Raw genomic sequence first — 17,326 nt, 5'->3', positions numbered from 1 at the left:
TCAGTTTATTTTTTCCTTCTAAATTAACTGGCAGTGTCTGTCCTTGATAAGTCATAGAACTTTTAAAAAATTAACAACAACAATAAAACCTGAAAAAAAAATCTCCACCCATATATCAAGATTTGGAAGGGCAATAAGCCAATTATATCTCTTTGAAGTTGTTAGGAGAGGGTGGGGAGTGGCCATCCCCACAAGCTCATGCTGTCTGGGGTAGAAAAGAAACCTATTTAAACATAGAAATAAGTATTAGAAGGTATGACAAAGGCATTCTAATTAATCAGACATCTGATGCTCTAATCTCCCCTCTAATGTTTTAGCCAACTTTCTGTCTAGACAGTTCCAAGAAAAGGAATCTCAGCAGCTTTTAAGTCAATCCTATTCCAGTTTAGACAGGTTTAACCACTAGGAATTTTTTTTTTTTTAAGAAAACATATGTCTTTTATAAGAGTAAATGCTTCGACTCAACAAGGAATGATTGTACAAAGAAAGCATACAGACTGATTCCAAACATGGTGAATTCAAAGACACGTATTAAAAAATGGATCTTAATTGACTCTTCAAGTTTTGAGAGTCTATGAATACATTTCATGAATATAGTACAAGAAACAATCCTGTACAGACTTTCCAATTTGCTAATTCCTTAATTCTGCTCACACATTTTCTAAGCATAATTTCCTCGGTTAAAGATTGGTTGATATGTTTTAACCTCAAAGATATTTAAATAGCAATCTTCAGAAAGCAATTTTATTTTGCTAAGAAACTTCTAGCAATATACCACAAGCTAGAGCAAGTGGCATTTCCTATGGTGAAAGGCAAGCAAACAAACAAAGCACAACCTAGTCATTTTTTTTTGTAACCACTAGGAATTAATGTACTCCTTTTTTTAAACTAAAACTTTTCTTCCTATGATTTCCTCCCATCAGTCCTTGTGCTGCCTCCTGAAGTCATTTGAAGTCAATTTAACACATCCTCCCCATGCCAGCACTGTAGCTATTTTAATACAACTAGCTTTCCCTTACCTTTCTCCAGGAAATATGCAACCATTCCTCCATGACCAGGCTGTAGAACCCTCACCATGTTGGTGGTACTTCTCAAACAAATTCCAGTTTTCCATACTCATTGTAAACTGTGGTTCCCAGAAAAAAATACAGTTCTTTAGGGAGGTCTAATCAGGGTAGGTAGACTATGGATATCAATTCGTCTGACTAGACACTATGCATCTATTAATCCATCTTAAGATCAAAACCACTGGTTTGGTTAAATAAAATAATGCATATCTATTCAAAAGAAATCTCTACAGCCCATTAAATCATGCTTTTGAAGACTCTTTAATGATCGGGGAACACCTCATGATAGATTGTGGCGCTAGACTAGATTGGGAGCTGGTCGCCAAAGATGGCTGCCATCAATCCTTTCCTTTCCTGTGTGCGCCACTCTCCCAGCTAGAAGTGGAGTCGATTCCTTCTACTCTACTGGATCCGGGCCAAGCTTGTGACTTCTTTGGCCAATGGGATGTTTAGGGAGTTCCATTCTAGGACCTCTGAGCCCAGGTGCTTAAAAAGGCTGGGCAGCTGCTGCTTGTATGCTCTTAGACCCCTCAGCCACCAAGTAAGAAGTCCAGACTACCCTGCTGGAAAGCAGGCCCTGGAGGCTGAGAAGGCATTGGAGAAACAGGCCTCATAGAGGGACACTGAGGCACAGCCAGGCTACCTGGAACACTGGAACACAGGTAACCAGTGAATAAGCCATCTTGGTGGTCTAGTCCCCAGCTGTTTGAGGCATTCTGCCTGAAAGCCGAAACTGTGAAGCAGGGGCTAGTCAACCCCACAGTGCCCTGTCCAAATTCTTGACCCACAGAATCCTGGGGAAAAACCAAAATGGTTGTTGTTTTAACCCACCAAGTTTTGAAGTAGTTTCGATGTAGCAATTGATAACTGTAACATATTGCTAAAGTGAAGAAAACAGCATTCAAAATAGTATATCATGTATATGCTCAAGTTGTTTATATATATAATGATAGTAGTGGGAATAACTGGGAGGTAAGATCATGGGTAGCTTTAATTTTCATTATTATCTCTGTTTTTCCAATATTTTACATTTTGTTTCAAATATTTTACACTTTGTTTTTGTTTTATAATAAAATTTCTTACCATCACATTAGCTTTTTTGATAAGCACTTTACACTGTTGATTCATAGTAAGCATCTATCGATATAAATCTATCCATCTATCAATCTATTCGATCTCTATCTCTATCTATCATCTATCTATCTACCTACCTACCTACTGATCTCCAAGGAAATTTCAAGATGGCTGCCCTTGGTAAAAGGCAACCAGAAAAGGTACAGGTTTTATGCTACGTAACCATAACATACCAACAGCCTCTTGTCTTGAAATTCTTGGTGTCTCCTGCCTGGTAATCCTATTGGAGAAAGTTCTCAGTTTTCAGGCTGTGCACTTCAGTTATTCTGATGTTGTAAAGCTCCTGTTTATGTGCTTATGGAAGAGCGGTTGCTATGGCAATGCAATCTGACTGAACACCAGAAAGTGTCTAAAATTGGTAGAAGTGACTTTTTCAGGGTTTCCTCTGAGGATTAATCATTTTCCATGAATTGTATTTTTTTCTTTCCTCTCCTGTTAGAACAACTAAAAGGGCCAGAGCACCTTACTCAGTCCTGGGATATGGACAACATGAGGAATGGTCAGAGAAGGACAAAGATGATGACTGAAAAAAGGTCCAAACCACAAAAGAGCCCCTTCCAACTGATACTCTGGTTTCTTTTCAACCTTCTGCCTCCTCCACTGCTTTGCCACATTTGTAATCTCTCCTTCCCCTAGCTCCCTCGACCCTGTACTCTTTTTTTCCCTATCTGCCTTTCTGGTTCTTCTGTCTGTCTTCTACTGATTCCTTTCCTTCCTTGACCCCCAATTATGTGAAAACTCTAAGTCCCATTCTCCATCCTCTCCTCTTTTCTTCTAATATTCTTAATCTTGAAGTGCCTTTATTATTATTTTTTCTTTCCTTGCTGTTTTTACACAATGATTCCTAAGTCAGAGCTCTCCTCCAACCACTCGTTCACATTCACGGGACATCTCTCTTGGAAAGCAAGGACTCCAGGATGAGGTCCTACTCACCCTTCTAATTATTCTCCCAGTTTCTCCCATGCCACCCATGAACATGTGCTCCAGGCCCCCAGCCTGTGAACGGTTTGCAGTTCTCAGAAGCTACCAAGATTTTTTATTCCCTTTGCTCGGAAGACCCTCTCCCACTCTTCCCTCATGCTTTACTCGTGCTTGTATTTCTGGAACCTGGAAACAACACCTACATCCCTATAGATCTGGCTCATACCTAATAGGTCTGGCTCATACCCAGTAGGTCTTCCTACATATTCAGTTGGTCTGGCTCAGCCCCCTCCTCAGAGCTCCCCACTTCTTAGCACATATTGCACTGTAACATCATTGTTTGAGTACTGTCTGTCTACTCCCACAGGCTGTGAACTCTTCGAGGGGAGGAACTGTGTCATTCATTGCTGTTTCCACATGGCACATGGTGAATGAAGAAGTGCATGTGTTATCACCATGCCTAAATCAACCTTCCAAAACCATCCTCACCAGCTCTGCACCCTAATGTTACCATTTTCCCCAGATTTATAGTATTTGAATTATCTTTGATGGTTTCCTTTTGTTCTAAAAGGTTTGATGATACTTCCATCACAATTTCCCACAAATTAGCCATTTGTTCATTGGCTCACTCGCCACCCTAGCCACATTCCCCAGCTCAGACTCATCTGACGGAACCCTGCTTTATCCCCTGAACCTGGCAGCTTCCTGACCCACACTGCACACAGTCACCGGATTTACGGCACTAAATTTTACCACCTTGGTCTAAAGCCCACACCTTGACACCGAAGGCCCACCCCTTCTTATGTCCTCCTCTTCCTCCCTCTTTTTTCCTTTCTAGCCCAGATGTTCTCCTTACCACTCCATTCACAGTCTCTTCTTTTGTGTCCTTTGACATTTGTTTCCATTGTCTCTCTTCCCCTCTCATCTACTACCCACGTTATGCACTTCTTTCTTTCATAAAGCTTATCCAATGCAACCCTCTCATCCCAGTTTCCCCTGTTTTAAAATTCCCTTCTTATTCATGCATTCAGTTTAGCCACCTACACCAGAACTTGTTCACCTGTTGTCTTAGAGCTGTCCTTTACTTGTGTCATGAGCACATTTCTGATTCCCTAATTAGATTCTGATTCCTCCAGGGCAGGGCTTTACTTTGTGCTTTTTTTTCATTCCTGACAGAGCCTGGTATTTTGCTGACCTACAGAACAGTCTGAATGAAATTGAATTTACCCTGGAGGGTGATTCCTTGCTTCTTGTCAATACATTACAGATCTAAATCCATCAAGGTCAGACTAGAGGCCATGGGCTACAGGGTCCCAGGAGGAGACTGATTAGTAATCCTACAGGGATCCTGTTGACCTTGGGAAGCATAAGGGTGGAAGGGACCATAGGAGAGAATGCTGAGACTCAGGGAAGTTAAGGGCTGTCACATCACAGAGAGCAAGAGGCAAGGCTGGTATGAGAATTAGACACCTTGATTCCCAGACCAGTGCTATGGATAACAGCTGCCTGCCTTGTGGGAAGGTGGGAGGGGCTGCCAAAAGGGCAATGGGAAGGGGCCTATGAGCACTCTGTTGGGCAGTTTGAGACCTTCAACCTGCTTTAGGCCTAGTGATTTATGAAAGCGCCAGAAGGATTAACATGAAAGGAGAAGGCGATTAGAACAAAGGGGTGGGGCATGTAGCAAGGCTGAGAACTCTGCACCACAAAGGGCTCTGATAAAAGTCATATCTCTGCACAGTAAAAGATGGTCATTCTGTGTACAGAGTGCGTTGGTCAGCTTGGGTCCTGCCCCAGCTCGGGCAGATTCCTGTCCCCTTTCAGGGTTAAGAGTGGCCTGTGAGGAAACAGCTGTGTGCCTTTGTGTGCAGGGGATTTCACCACCACTGTGTCTCGAGTACTGAAATGGTTCCTGGGTACAACTAATGGGAAACCAAGAAGCCTAATTGAATGCCTAGAACAAAATCAAGAAAGCAATGCACATTAGAACTCAGTTTCTAATGGATACTGAAAGAAGTCATTGGGGGAGATATCGAGAGAGGATTGTGAGAAGATGGCAGAGTAGTACATTTCTTGAGTAAGTCCCTCCACCAGAACAACTATTAAACAGGCAGGAACTATCTGAATCAACTCTTTCAAAACTCTGGAGTCCAGTAGAATACTGTACAGCATCCAGGGAAGAGAAGAAGGGAGAGGTTGGTAAATTACGGTAAAGACTAGTAAATTGTTCTCTCCATGGGGCAGTTACCTGAGCTCATCCCTGACTCTCTTGGCAGGCTGCAGTGGGCTCCACCCCTGGCATAGCTTGCTGATGCCAGAAAGGGACATAAAAATCCACTTCCCCAAGATCTGGGGTAAGCATGGGCTGATTACTGATCACAGCTTTTGATTAGCTGGGTCTCTGCTTTCAGGGCAGCCATTGTTTCAACCCACAGGAGAAAAAGGTGATGGAGGAGACTTAGAGACACTATGTGTGCATCCTCAGAACTGTGGGATAAGGTTGAAGGGCTGCATTTGGGCAGGTCAAGCAAGCACAGCTTTGGGGAGCCATAGAAGAAGTATCTGGTGCCTTTCCTGGCCCCTCCCTCATCACCCCTCCAGGGCAAATTGGGTCCTTTGTGAGCCCCTGGCCATGTTAGGGCTGGGAAAGACTGACTTGGAAATTACTCTCTGACATGCTGCCCACCTCACACACCCCCCTCTGGAATTTGCCCTCCAGGTAAAAGCATCTTGAGACAATGAAAGCAGGGTAAGAAACAATTGAGATGGAAGGCCTGGGGCAATGGCTTACCTGCTGTAAACAGCTGGGAGAGGGAGAAGGTCTATCTCCTGGGAAGTAGAAGGGGTATTTAAACTTGAAACAGGGGAAATCCTAAGCAACTAGAAAGCACAAGCCCAGGACAAGACACAGGCCCTGAAAAGACGGGAAGGACCCGCACTTTGCATTCACCTTGGGGTGGACCTTCCTGATAGGAGGACTGACACCCAAGAAAGTCTCCATCATATCGATAAGTCTTAAGAAACAGACTTATCGAGGAATAAATCCCAGAGTTAATACTTAAAAATCTTAAATGTACAGAGTGCAACAAAAGATTAGAAGACAAAGAAACCAAAAATCATGGCCCGTCCGAAGGAGGATAAAAATCCAGAAATCACCAATGAAGACCGGACTGCATACATACCAGACAAAGACTTTAAAAAATAATCTTCAGTATGCTCAAGGACGTGAAGGGAAACACAGAGAAAGAACTAAAAGATATCAGGAAAACAATGAATGAGCAAAATGAGACTCTTAGGGAAGACAGAAATTTTAAAAAGGGACCAATCAGAACTACTAGAGTTGAAGACCACAATAACTCAAATTTAAAATTCCCAGGGGGATTTCAACAGCAGATTGGAGCTGGCAAAAGAAAGAATCAGTGAACGGGGAGAAAAATACAATCAAAATGAGTCAGACTGAGGAGCAGAAAGTAAACAGAATTACAAAAAGCAAAAATAGCCTAAGAGACCTCTGGGACACAGTCAAGTGTGCCAATACATATTATGAGAGTCTCAGAAGGAGAAGACAGACAGAAAGGGATGGAAGGAATATTCAAAGAAATAATGACAGAAAACTTTCTAAAATTAACAAGAGATGTGAATATACTCATCCAAGAAGCCCAGAGAACACCAAACAGGATAAACATGAAGAAAAATACACCTCATCACCTATTGTTCAAACTCTCTAATGCAAAGAACAAGGAGAGAATCCTGAAAGCTACAAAAGAAAAAGCAACATGTTATGTACAAGGGAGTTCCAAATAGATTGAGTCCAATTTCTCATCAGAAATCATGGAGGTGAGAAGGCAGTGGGTTGAAACACTTAAAGTGCTGAAAGAAAACTTCCAACCAAGAATTTTATATCCAGCGAGACTTCCTTTCAAACATGAGGGAGAGATTAAGACATTCTCAGATAAACAAAAGCTGAGGGAGTTCATCACCACCAGACTTGCCCTACGAGCAATGCTAAAGGAGTTCTTCACACCAAAAGGAAAGGACACTAGATAGTGGGCTCAAAGTGGCATAAAGAAATAAAGACCTCCAATAAAGGTAAACATTTGGGTAATTATAAACACCAGTACTATTGTATTGTATTTTTTGGCACATAACTCCACTTCTTACTTCTTACAGTGCTAAAATGCCAATGCATAAAAAGTAGTGGTGAATCTATGGTTTGGGACATAGAATGTATAAAGATACAATTGGTAACAAGTACCAAAAAACGTGGGGGGGTGGTGGAGGGATATAGGAAAACATATGTGTATGCCTCTGAAATGAAGTCGGTATAAAACCAAATATGATTATCTATTTAGGATGTTAAATTTAAACCCCAAGGTAACCACAAGGAAAATATATAAAAAATATATCCAGAAAGAAATGAGAAGGCATTAAATATGGCACAACACAAAAAATCAACTAAATATAAAAGTAGGCATTAATGAAAGAATTGAGTGACAAAAAAGATACAAGACTTAAAAAACTAAATCGCAAAATGGTAGAAGAAAGTCCTGCATTAACTGTCAGTAGTGAGTGTAAGTGAAAATGGATTAAACTCTCCAATGAAAAGGCAGAAATTGGAGTGATGGATAAAAAAGCTTGAGCAAACTATATGTTGTCTGCAAGAGACCCACTTTAAATTCAAAGAAGTCATTGGACCAAAACACCAGAATATATTAAATGATTGAGTAGCACTGTAACCACAGTGTGTAGCCCTTCAGAAAGTATGCTAAGAAGATTTTCAATGGCCAGAGGAAAAAACTGATGATATTACATTAGATGGAAAATGCAGGCAAAAAACAAAAAGGTACATCTGGTGTGAATTCAACCACGTTGAACAGTATACACAGGAGGAGAGTGCTCCAATATATTACTAGAGTTTATTTATGGTTTTTAAGCTACTTTTTATTTCCCCCTCTGTGTATTTGAAATTTATATGGTAAACAAATATTATTGATAGAACCTAAAAATAATTGTGTTTTTATGTTTAAAATCACTAATTCAGTGTTTATAAGGAAATACAAGCTGCCAGACCCGACCTTGTTCTCTGTGGCTTTGCAATAATTTTACGTCACCATTCTCCAGAAATGATCGCCTCAATCGAAAGGACATGCCACCCCAGATAGGATAATCCATGTACTCACATTCTGAATATTTCTGGAGTTGGTCAAATTCTTCCGGAGTAAGGGAGACCCACTGTTCCTCGCTCATCTTTAAACCAGGTGTGAGCACCTGGAGGACAGGGACGGCGTTTTGTTCACCACAGTGAAGCCGGGGCCCAGCTCAGGGCCTCCTCACTGCAGGCATGCAGCAGACAAGCCCTTCCGGAGCCTTCTTGAAGGACTCGAGGGTCTGTGGTGGCAGTGGGCACCCCTCAGCGGGTGAGAAAAGACCTCCGCTGTTCCTCAGACAACCTCCTCCTGTCTGAAGTCAAGGTAAATTCAGAAATCCTGGTTCCTCCTGGGTAGAAGCAGAAAAGAGATTGAGAATGAGAGTGTTAGGATATATGCTGTTTTTGTTATACACACAGAAAAATCCCAAGCATTATTTTCTGACCGATTTACAGGCAGAAATGGTTCTCAAGGAAGGGATCTCTACCTGAAGAAGGCACAGAGATCAGACCAGGCAGTTGTCTGGCTGGGGGTGGAGGTCAGGGGGCAAAGTGTACGTACTGTAATACACCTAAGCTCTGGGGCATTTTAAAGGTCTCACATGAGAGGTAGTATTAGAATAAGCCCTCATGGGATGAAAATGCCTCAGTCTACAGAATCCTCATGAGTCCTCAGAATCCTCATGAGTCCGCAGAGGAACAGCAGCCTGTGTGGAGTGATTTGAAAGGTGAGTTGTTCTCTCCTTCACTGGTGTCAAAATCTCACATTTTAGCTGCTTATCTTCCTCTGGTGTACCACTTTGAAAATTCAAATACTCCCCAGGGCTGGCTAACATCCTAATGAATGAATTCGGTTCTCTTTCCTCTCTGATCAATAAAAGAGCAGTTAGACTGAATGCAAGCTGGGCCTAGCCTAAGGAGCCTGAGAGAGGGGAAGGGGGATCCGTTCAGACAAACACTTAATATCTTTTCCTTTGAGCCTCTCCTAGCACAGTGTGTTTCACACTACTGGTCATTAAACCAGTTTAGTGGGTTTTGAAATTAAAGTAGTGTGTGAGGACCAACATTTGAAAACATTAAATAGAATAGGATAGAATGGAATGGAATTGAAAATACTAGAGTGTACTTCCCATAGTAAGGCCAAGTTTGTTTCATGACACTTTCTTTTCATTTATATGTGTGAGTATACACAATGTAAAAGGTATTTCTTACACTGGAATAAGGTGATGTGGAAAGCCACTGGTTTAAAGGAAGAGAAATAAAGACTGGCTGAAACATAAGCTCCGATGTTACCAAAGAACAACCTGGTTTTCATAAAACAGGATCTATCCTGGGGGCTCGAAACTCAAGGCAAGACTGGGGAGTCGGGAGCACATGAGGAATGGTTGGAGGGGCTGGCAGAGATGACGCAGTGAAGATGCATGCTTGGACAGTTCTGTGGAGTCTATAAAGTTGGTTGTTGTGGACCTGGAGGGCTGAACTCGATCTGAGAGAGGATGCTGAAAGGAGAGAGATTCTGGCTCTGTAATGAAGTTCCACCCATCAGGGCTCTCCAACAGTAGGCCAAATGCATGTTAAGGCCTAATCCCTGGGAGCATTCAAGTCTAGCTTCTCTTCTTAAAAAGTCTAACTCTCTCCTTAATCTACTGGCCATTTGGATTCTGCTCTTCTGCACATGTTTTTGCCAAGTTCATCAGTTACCTAATTGCCAAATCCAATGGGCACCTTTCAGTTCTCTCTTGCTGGCTTCATTTGCTCTCTCTGCAGCCTCTGACATGGCAGGAAACTCCCACCTTGAAACTCCTCACCCTCTCTTATCTTTCAGAGTGGTCCCCCTAAGTCTCCTTGCAGTCTTGTCTTTTGCCATCCAGGCATGTTGTTCCAGCCCTGAACTCTCTCCTCAGTCCAGATCTCAAAACTCAACTGTCCACTGTAATTTCTCGTATGTCCCAAACCAAACTGTTACCTTCCTGTGCCCCCAATCTGTTCCTCCTCTGCAATATGGTCATGCAAGGCCTGAGGGTCAGCATAAGCCTCTCCCCCTTTCTCTCCTGTCAAACCCAGGCACCAGTCCCAGGGATTTGACTGTCTACAGTGTATTCCCTCCTCTCCATCATACCTGCCATTTCATCAACTCAGACCTCCATCATCTCTTGCCTGGTCTTTGACAACAACCTCCTGAATGGTCTCCCTGGATTTGGTTTTCTCTCCTCTCGTTTGTCCACCCTCTAAATTGCCAATAAGAGCACATCTCTCTCAGTAATAAAATTATTCAGTGGTTATCATCCTATTGCAAACAGAACACTTAGAAATATGGCTCAAACTATCAGCTCGTGGCAGTTGAGTTGAGAAGTCTGTAATGTTTACCACAGATTTCTGAGCTTAGCCTTATCCTGCTCCAGGTTATTGTAATTTTGTAATTTGTAATCACATTTTTATTTATTAGTTTTAGCATCCAGTGATGATTCTTGCTTGGATCAATTATTACTATGATGGTGACTTTCTAATTCCATCTTCCTTCCATATTATTAGCTGGGATTTTACTGTAAGGAAGAACATTCCCTTCCCCTTCATTTATTTATGTCAGTTTATTTATATAGACTTATCTTTATATATTTATATTTGTGTAAGTAAAAATTTATGTATATTATATATAACATATGTATTTATATATGAATTCTTATTTTATTCAATGGGTTACAATCCATTGCTACCATTATTTGTTTTGATTCTCAAATTGTCCCAGATTTGGCCAGTGGAAGCTCATTAAAGGTGGCTCCTTGTCTTTTGGACATGTTGCCATCATTCTTTGAGCACATCCTTAATTTCTAAAACTACAAAATGTTTCAGGCTCATCTTGGACTTTCTCAGTCCCGTTTTTCCAAGAACCCCTGATTCCTTTCAGTGGAGAATGGTATTTGAAACCAAGATTTGGGCACAGGGTGTGCTCATTTCTACTGGGACGTAATTGTTTCTAGGCCCCCTCAGTGACAGAGTTAAGAAATACAAATGTGTACACACTTCTGTGTCTGTCTGTCTATCTGTCTATCTATCTATCTATCTATCTATCTATCTATCTATCTATCATCATCATCATCACCATTTCTATCTATTTTAGAAACTCTGAGTTCATTCTGATACCTCTAACTCCTGTCCAACATTACAGGGCTAATTACAGTCTTCTCATTCCATATTTTTAAACTCCCTTCTCCAACAGCGAGAAACTTTGCATTCATTATCTACAAAATACTTATTTGCTCAATCCTAAAATGCACGGAAAGTAGTTTCAGAATTGCTAACCCATACCTCTGAGAAAAACAAACTAGGGTTCAATATTTTTACAGTTTAAAGTTCTTTTGACTTTAGCCTGAGAGCATATCCTCAAAACACATGTTCAAAAGTTACTTAGGTTAGTTCTTTCCCACTCCCATTTGTTTCTGTTTATATTATACTTTAGGGTTTTTTTCCCCATCATCATTGGTTCTTTTTAAGAATGGTTTTATAAGTCAGAACTATCAAAAGCTCAGTCACTTTCCCCATTCCTTTTATTCTTTCCCTCCACCTCCTTTCCACCTCATTCCCACCCATGCTTTATTGTCTCCAATCTCATTCGTCTGTAGTTTATCCTTCTTATGTTTATTTTTGCACAAATCAGCAGATACACAGATATTTTCTTATTTCCACTCTTTATTACACAAAGGTAGCACTTTAGTTTTTTTGCACATTGTTTTTTTATCCACCTAATATATCTCATGAATCACTTCATACCTGTTCATAGAGATCTTCCTCAGTTAGAACCAAATTTGACTCCAACACTCACCTGCTTTAAACCCTTCACAGGTCTCTCTAGGCCTCCAGGATAATGGGCTGACTCCTTAGCCAGTGCCAGAAGGTCTTTTGCTTGCTGTAGCAGCTCACCTCCTCAGTCTAACCCCAATTACCTTCTGCCCCACACATCTGCATTCCAGTCAAGCCAATCCACTGCCGACTTTCTGAACACTGCATTCCTAGTACCTCGCAAAGTGCCTGGCATGGAATGGGACCTCAACATCTATTAGTTAATGGACTGACAAATACGCCATGTCTTTAATCTACCTGGAATGTCCTTCAATCCTCCTTCCCATAGTAAACTACTACTCAACTATCTGGTTCCAGATAAAAATGTCACTTCTTTTTCATAGCTTATTTGAACTCTTTGAGCAGACTTACATGTTCTCCCAGCTGTGTTTCCTTAGAGCTCTCTAGATTTCTCTATCATGGGAGACAGGTACCCAAACAGAAGAGTAGTAATAAAGTTATAAAAAGAGAATTATGGGGCCATCTAATGTATCTGAAGCAGGCACAGGGGATCAGGAAAAGTTTCCCGAAGGAGCTGATGCCCACCGATGCTGAGTAATGGTAATGAGGTGAAGAGGTATGAGGTCTAATAACTCAATAAATAGTCATATTATTACCACTGATGTTCCATTGTAAATCAGCACTTGGCCTCACAGTGGAAGGAGCTGCACCATTCTTCATTTCTATCAGGAAAATAAACATTGCCTGACTCCAGATGGTATCTGCTGAGTATACCTCCACATAGCATCTTACCTCTGATTTCCTGCCCTTTGATAAAAATGACAGCTAACACACAAGATATCTTGCTCGAGCCAACACCACTTGGCATTTCCCTTTCAGGAGCCTGCCCAATCACTCCCCTCCTAGAGGCTCTTTATAGAATGAACAATCTTTTTACCACCCCAAGCATCTTTCCTGACAGAAAAACTTTAATAGGGTTTTCTAAATAAAACTCAGATTGGATATTGTCTGGCTTGGATGGGAGAGGAATATTTTATATCACTACAGCTATGTCACTCTGAGCAATTGCTTCAGCCCCCTGGGCCTCAGTTTCCTTGTCTATAAAATGAGGGGGTTGGAATAATGGTTTCTAACACATTTTCTAGCTCTGCAATTTCATATACTGGATCAGACTCTATTTGTTCTGTACAGATGTCAGCTTAGAAATCACAAGTCTGAAGGAAGCCAGCAAATTCAATGACTATTGAATTGCACCCCAGGTCTCTCTATTCATTCGAATGAATCAGCTATAGCCAATTATCCAGGAACAAACACCTCTTCATCTCCTTTTTGCTCTCATAAAAACATTAATTCATGACTATGACATCAGATCAGGGGAGCTTATTTATGTGCAGTCAAAGATTTATAATAATTCCATAATAAGTACATTTTTAAAGGGAAGAGTGACTAAAAGCTAGTTAGATAAGAATCCCTTTCTTTCCTCAGACTTGTAACAAGTCATGTCTTCGTAACTGCCCCATCTCTGGGCGTTCTCCCCTGCTATCCCTTCTGCAACCCAGTAACTCCTACATAGTGTTCAAAGTTCAGTTCAAGTGTCACCTATTCCAAGAAGCTCTCTTTAATTGCCCAGACAGGGTTGGGTAGATCTTCTCTGCTCTTCAGTAATAACATGGGCTTTTCTCCATCATAGCACTCATCACACTGTGGTGTACTTGCCAACTCTATTCTCTGCTAGACTCTCTCTGAGCTCCTTCAGGGCAGAAACAGTGCCTTGTTCACTCTATAGCTCTAGCTACTACAAATTTCTAAGGTTTCATTTCTTGACCACAAGAAAAGTGATCCTCAAACTTTTTTGACCAAGACTCATGTGGGTGGAGCAAAAGAACCTACCACACCTATTTGCACTTCCTACTAGAAAAACAACTGGGTGTGAACAAAGAATTGGAAAGGAACAAAAGAAATAAGTTGGAGTAAAATTATTGATAATATCATGTATCACTTACCTTATAACGAAAAAAACATATGAATCAATGCACGTATTTTAATATTAAAATAATGACCTATAAACTTATAACTTACCTAATCACTTTATTATTCATAACTTGATACTGTGTTACAAATTATTTAAATTGCTTGAATTCATCAATGAGCCGTCACTATAGTGGTAGTCTCTTACATTTGTGGTCCCAAAATACCATGCCTCCTGAGAGTCATGCCCTTTTTGGTCCCTTCCTCTTGAATCTGGGCTAGGCTGGTAATTAGCTTTAACTAAGAGAATGTGGTTAGAGTGATGCTGTGCCAGTTTCAGGCCTAAGTCTTAAGAAGGCTTAAGAAGTTCTTACACAGAACTGCTGTGTAAGAAGCTCAACTGCATTGCAGGTGAGACTACAGAGACCACATGGAGAGGTCACAAGGAGAGAGGAAGGCTTAACATTACATGGAGGAGAACTAAGCTACCCCACCACTAATGCAACTGAAGCCCCGGATAGGAGACCCCAGCCTGCCACTCCAGCCAGCCCTCACTCATTCACGCCCTCTGAGCTGCGGCACTGGACATGCAAAACAAGAGTCCATTTTGGACTCACCAGCCTCAGCAAACATAACGTGGAATAGAAATAAGCCATCCCTGCTGGACCCTGTGTGAATTCCTGATGCACAGAATCACACAGAATAATAAAACGATTGTTGAGCCACTAAGTTTTGAGGTAGTTTACACAGTACTAGATAACCAAACCAACTACATGTTTTGTAAAAAGAGGTGGATGATTCAGTCTTGAACTACAAGTTGTTCATGTCTTAACATCTAGTTATCGGAAAATTATAGGCTGAAGACACCTTTGATGCAAATATGTTATCACTACATGCTGTAGGGTTAACTAAATATTCTCCACCAGTTACTATGATGATGACGAAGTTCAATGAACAAAACTTTCTAATTAAAAAGCAGGAATAGCAGTAGCTGAAAAACATGACCAACTCGAAGACAAGTCGGACTTTGCGATGATAACAAAGTGACCTTCCCTCAGGTCTCAGGAGTCTAACCATTTGCCTGAGTGTGGGGGTAGTAGCAGCTCCGCAGTGTTGCTAAGCATGTAGTGTTGCTGAGAATTTCGATGCAGCCTGACTTCGCAGACATGAACTTTAGCCCTCAGGAAATTTGGTAATGAGCTAATTTGAGTTTATGAATAGCAAATGTGAGTAATCCTTAAAAACTCGTTTAGTAGACTATCAGCACATAGTCCTTGAACAAACATAAAAATAAGTCTTGGAATTGCATGCTACCCATAAGAATTCAGAGAGGACTTGCAGTCAAGGAGCATTTTGCAGTCCATTGGTGGCCTCGGAGTGAGCATGAGAATATCTGCTCTAAAAGAGGTGTGAAAGTGTCAGGCTAAACAGAACTGCCCCAGTGCAGAGGGGAGCCTGTGCCCAGGAGAGGTTTGTGGGGAAGGGAGAAGCTGAGCTCTGCCACTCAAGGGGCTGCCTTTGGCACAGGCAGTGTGAGGCCAAGGAGTGTTTACAGCCCAGGAGTGTCACAGCTTGAGAGTGGGTTATTCATTCATTTATTTATTGACTCATTCAAAAGATCACTGTAATAACAGGCAATGGCAGCAACTTCCTTTTATAGACTCTAATATATCTGGTGCTTTCCACACTTCATCTGTAATATTCACCAAACCCTGTGAGGAAGGTACTTCTGATGCACATTTTACAGCTGTAAAAACAAGCCCAGAGTGATTTTCCTAAGTTCACTCACTCCCTAGTAAAAGACAGAGCTGGTATTTGAACCCAAGTCTGTTTAATTCCAATGCCCACGGTCTTTCCTTTTCACCATTAACACCTCTGAGTGTATAAGGATTGAGTATCCAAATGCCAGGCCCTGTTCTAGGTGCTGATTCCATCAATAAGCCAACTGTGGAGAATCCTACATCTTTGATCCTGGAAGCTGGAGAAAAAAACATGGCATGGTCCTGGAAAGCCACTGTTATTTGAGGAAAAAAACCACCAATTTACATTATATTAAACTTGGACACAGAATGGAACATGATGCAAAATATGCAGGAATTTTGGAGACAAAACATGAGACTGCAAAAAAATCTTGCCCTTGGACCGAGGCCACCTCTAACTGTTCGCCCAAACCTGGGAGAACATTCACTCAGCTTTACCTCTATGGGTGCTACAGTAGAAGTGTAAAGAGTTGGGGTGTAAATAGTGATGCCACTGTCTGATTGTGGACTCCAGAGCTTGGGGGCTGGCTCCAGGGAAGGATGGAGAGATCTCATGGCCTCCTGCATGAGAATGCTACTTGGGGAACATGTGTCCCCTGACTCATACCCAGTGTTGAGGACTGAATCACGCCCCCCAACAAAAGGCAAGTTCTGGTTCCAAGCCCTGGTCCTGCGGGTGTGAACCCATTTATAAACAGGACCTTTGGAGATGTTACTAGTGAAGGTGTGCCCAAGCTGAATGAGGTGGGCCTTAACCCAAGGCTGGAATCCTTGTAAGCAAAGGAAATCGGACACAGAAAAGGAAGCCACAGAGAGAAGTCAGAAGGTGGATGTTAACAGTACAAGGAAGAAAAAAGAGAAGATGCTGCCATGTGCATTGCCATTGGACAAAAAAGCCAAAGAAGCCCAAAGATTGCTGGCTAGTCATAAGATACCAATTCCTGGAGGAAGCAAGCCTTCTAGCCTCTGGAACCATGGCCAATAAATTCCTGTTGTTAAGCCAAGCCATTGCATGGTATTTGTTCTAACAGCTAGGAGACTAATACACCCAATATCAGGGAGTCTCTGTCCAAAGCATCATGCACAAACCTGGCCTTGAAATTAGAGAGACCAGAATTCAAATCTTGGCTCTGCTACTTACAACTGCATGACATTAAACAAGTTGTTCTGCATCTATAAATGGGAATAATAATATCAATAAATGTTCCTCAAGGTTTGTTCTGAGGGTTTTTTTTACACTGTTTATGAGAGTCATAGCAAGTAAAACTTTCTATTGGTGGTTCTCAAAGTGTGGTCCCCACACAAGCAGTATCAGCATCACCTGGGAACATGTTAGAAATGCAAATTCTTGGGCATCCTCCAGATCAACAGAAATTGGTGGCCCAGCAATCTGTGTTTAATGAGCCCTGAAGATTCTGCTGCACACCCAGTGTTTTGGAACTGCTGCTCTATATCAACGTAAGGGACAGAACTAAGAGGAGAAGTTTAGAGTACCTGGAGCTATCTTTGCTCCTTAGGGAGGCCCTCAGGCAGAC

At 41.6% G+C, this 17,326-nt stretch overlaps 1 protein-coding gene across 1 annotated transcript in view; it reads right to left on the bottom strand.

Annotated features, from left to right (window-relative positions):
• DGKG (diacylglycerol kinase gamma) overlaps window positions 1-17,326 on the bottom strand; it is a 204,027-nt gene that overhangs the window by 166,396 nt on the left and 20,305 nt on the right. The window contains exon 2 of the mRNA XM_037838860.1: window positions 8,300-8,615. Coding sequence (XP_037694788.1) covers window positions 8,300-8,366 — 67 coding nt within the window. The 5' untranslated portion in view covers window positions 8,367-8,615. The remainder of the gene's footprint in view (window positions 1-8,299; window positions 8,616-17,326) is intronic.

This window comes from Choloepus didactylus, chromosome 1, assembly GCF_015220235.1.
Source record: "Choloepus didactylus isolate mChoDid1 chromosome 1, mChoDid1.pri, whole genome shotgun sequence".
NCBI classification, from domain to species: Eukaryota; Metazoa; Chordata; class Mammalia; order Pilosa; family Megalonychidae; genus Choloepus; species Choloepus didactylus.
The sequence above is the reverse complement of the archived record's forward strand: the minus strand, read 5'-3'. Positions and strand labels throughout refer to the sequence as shown.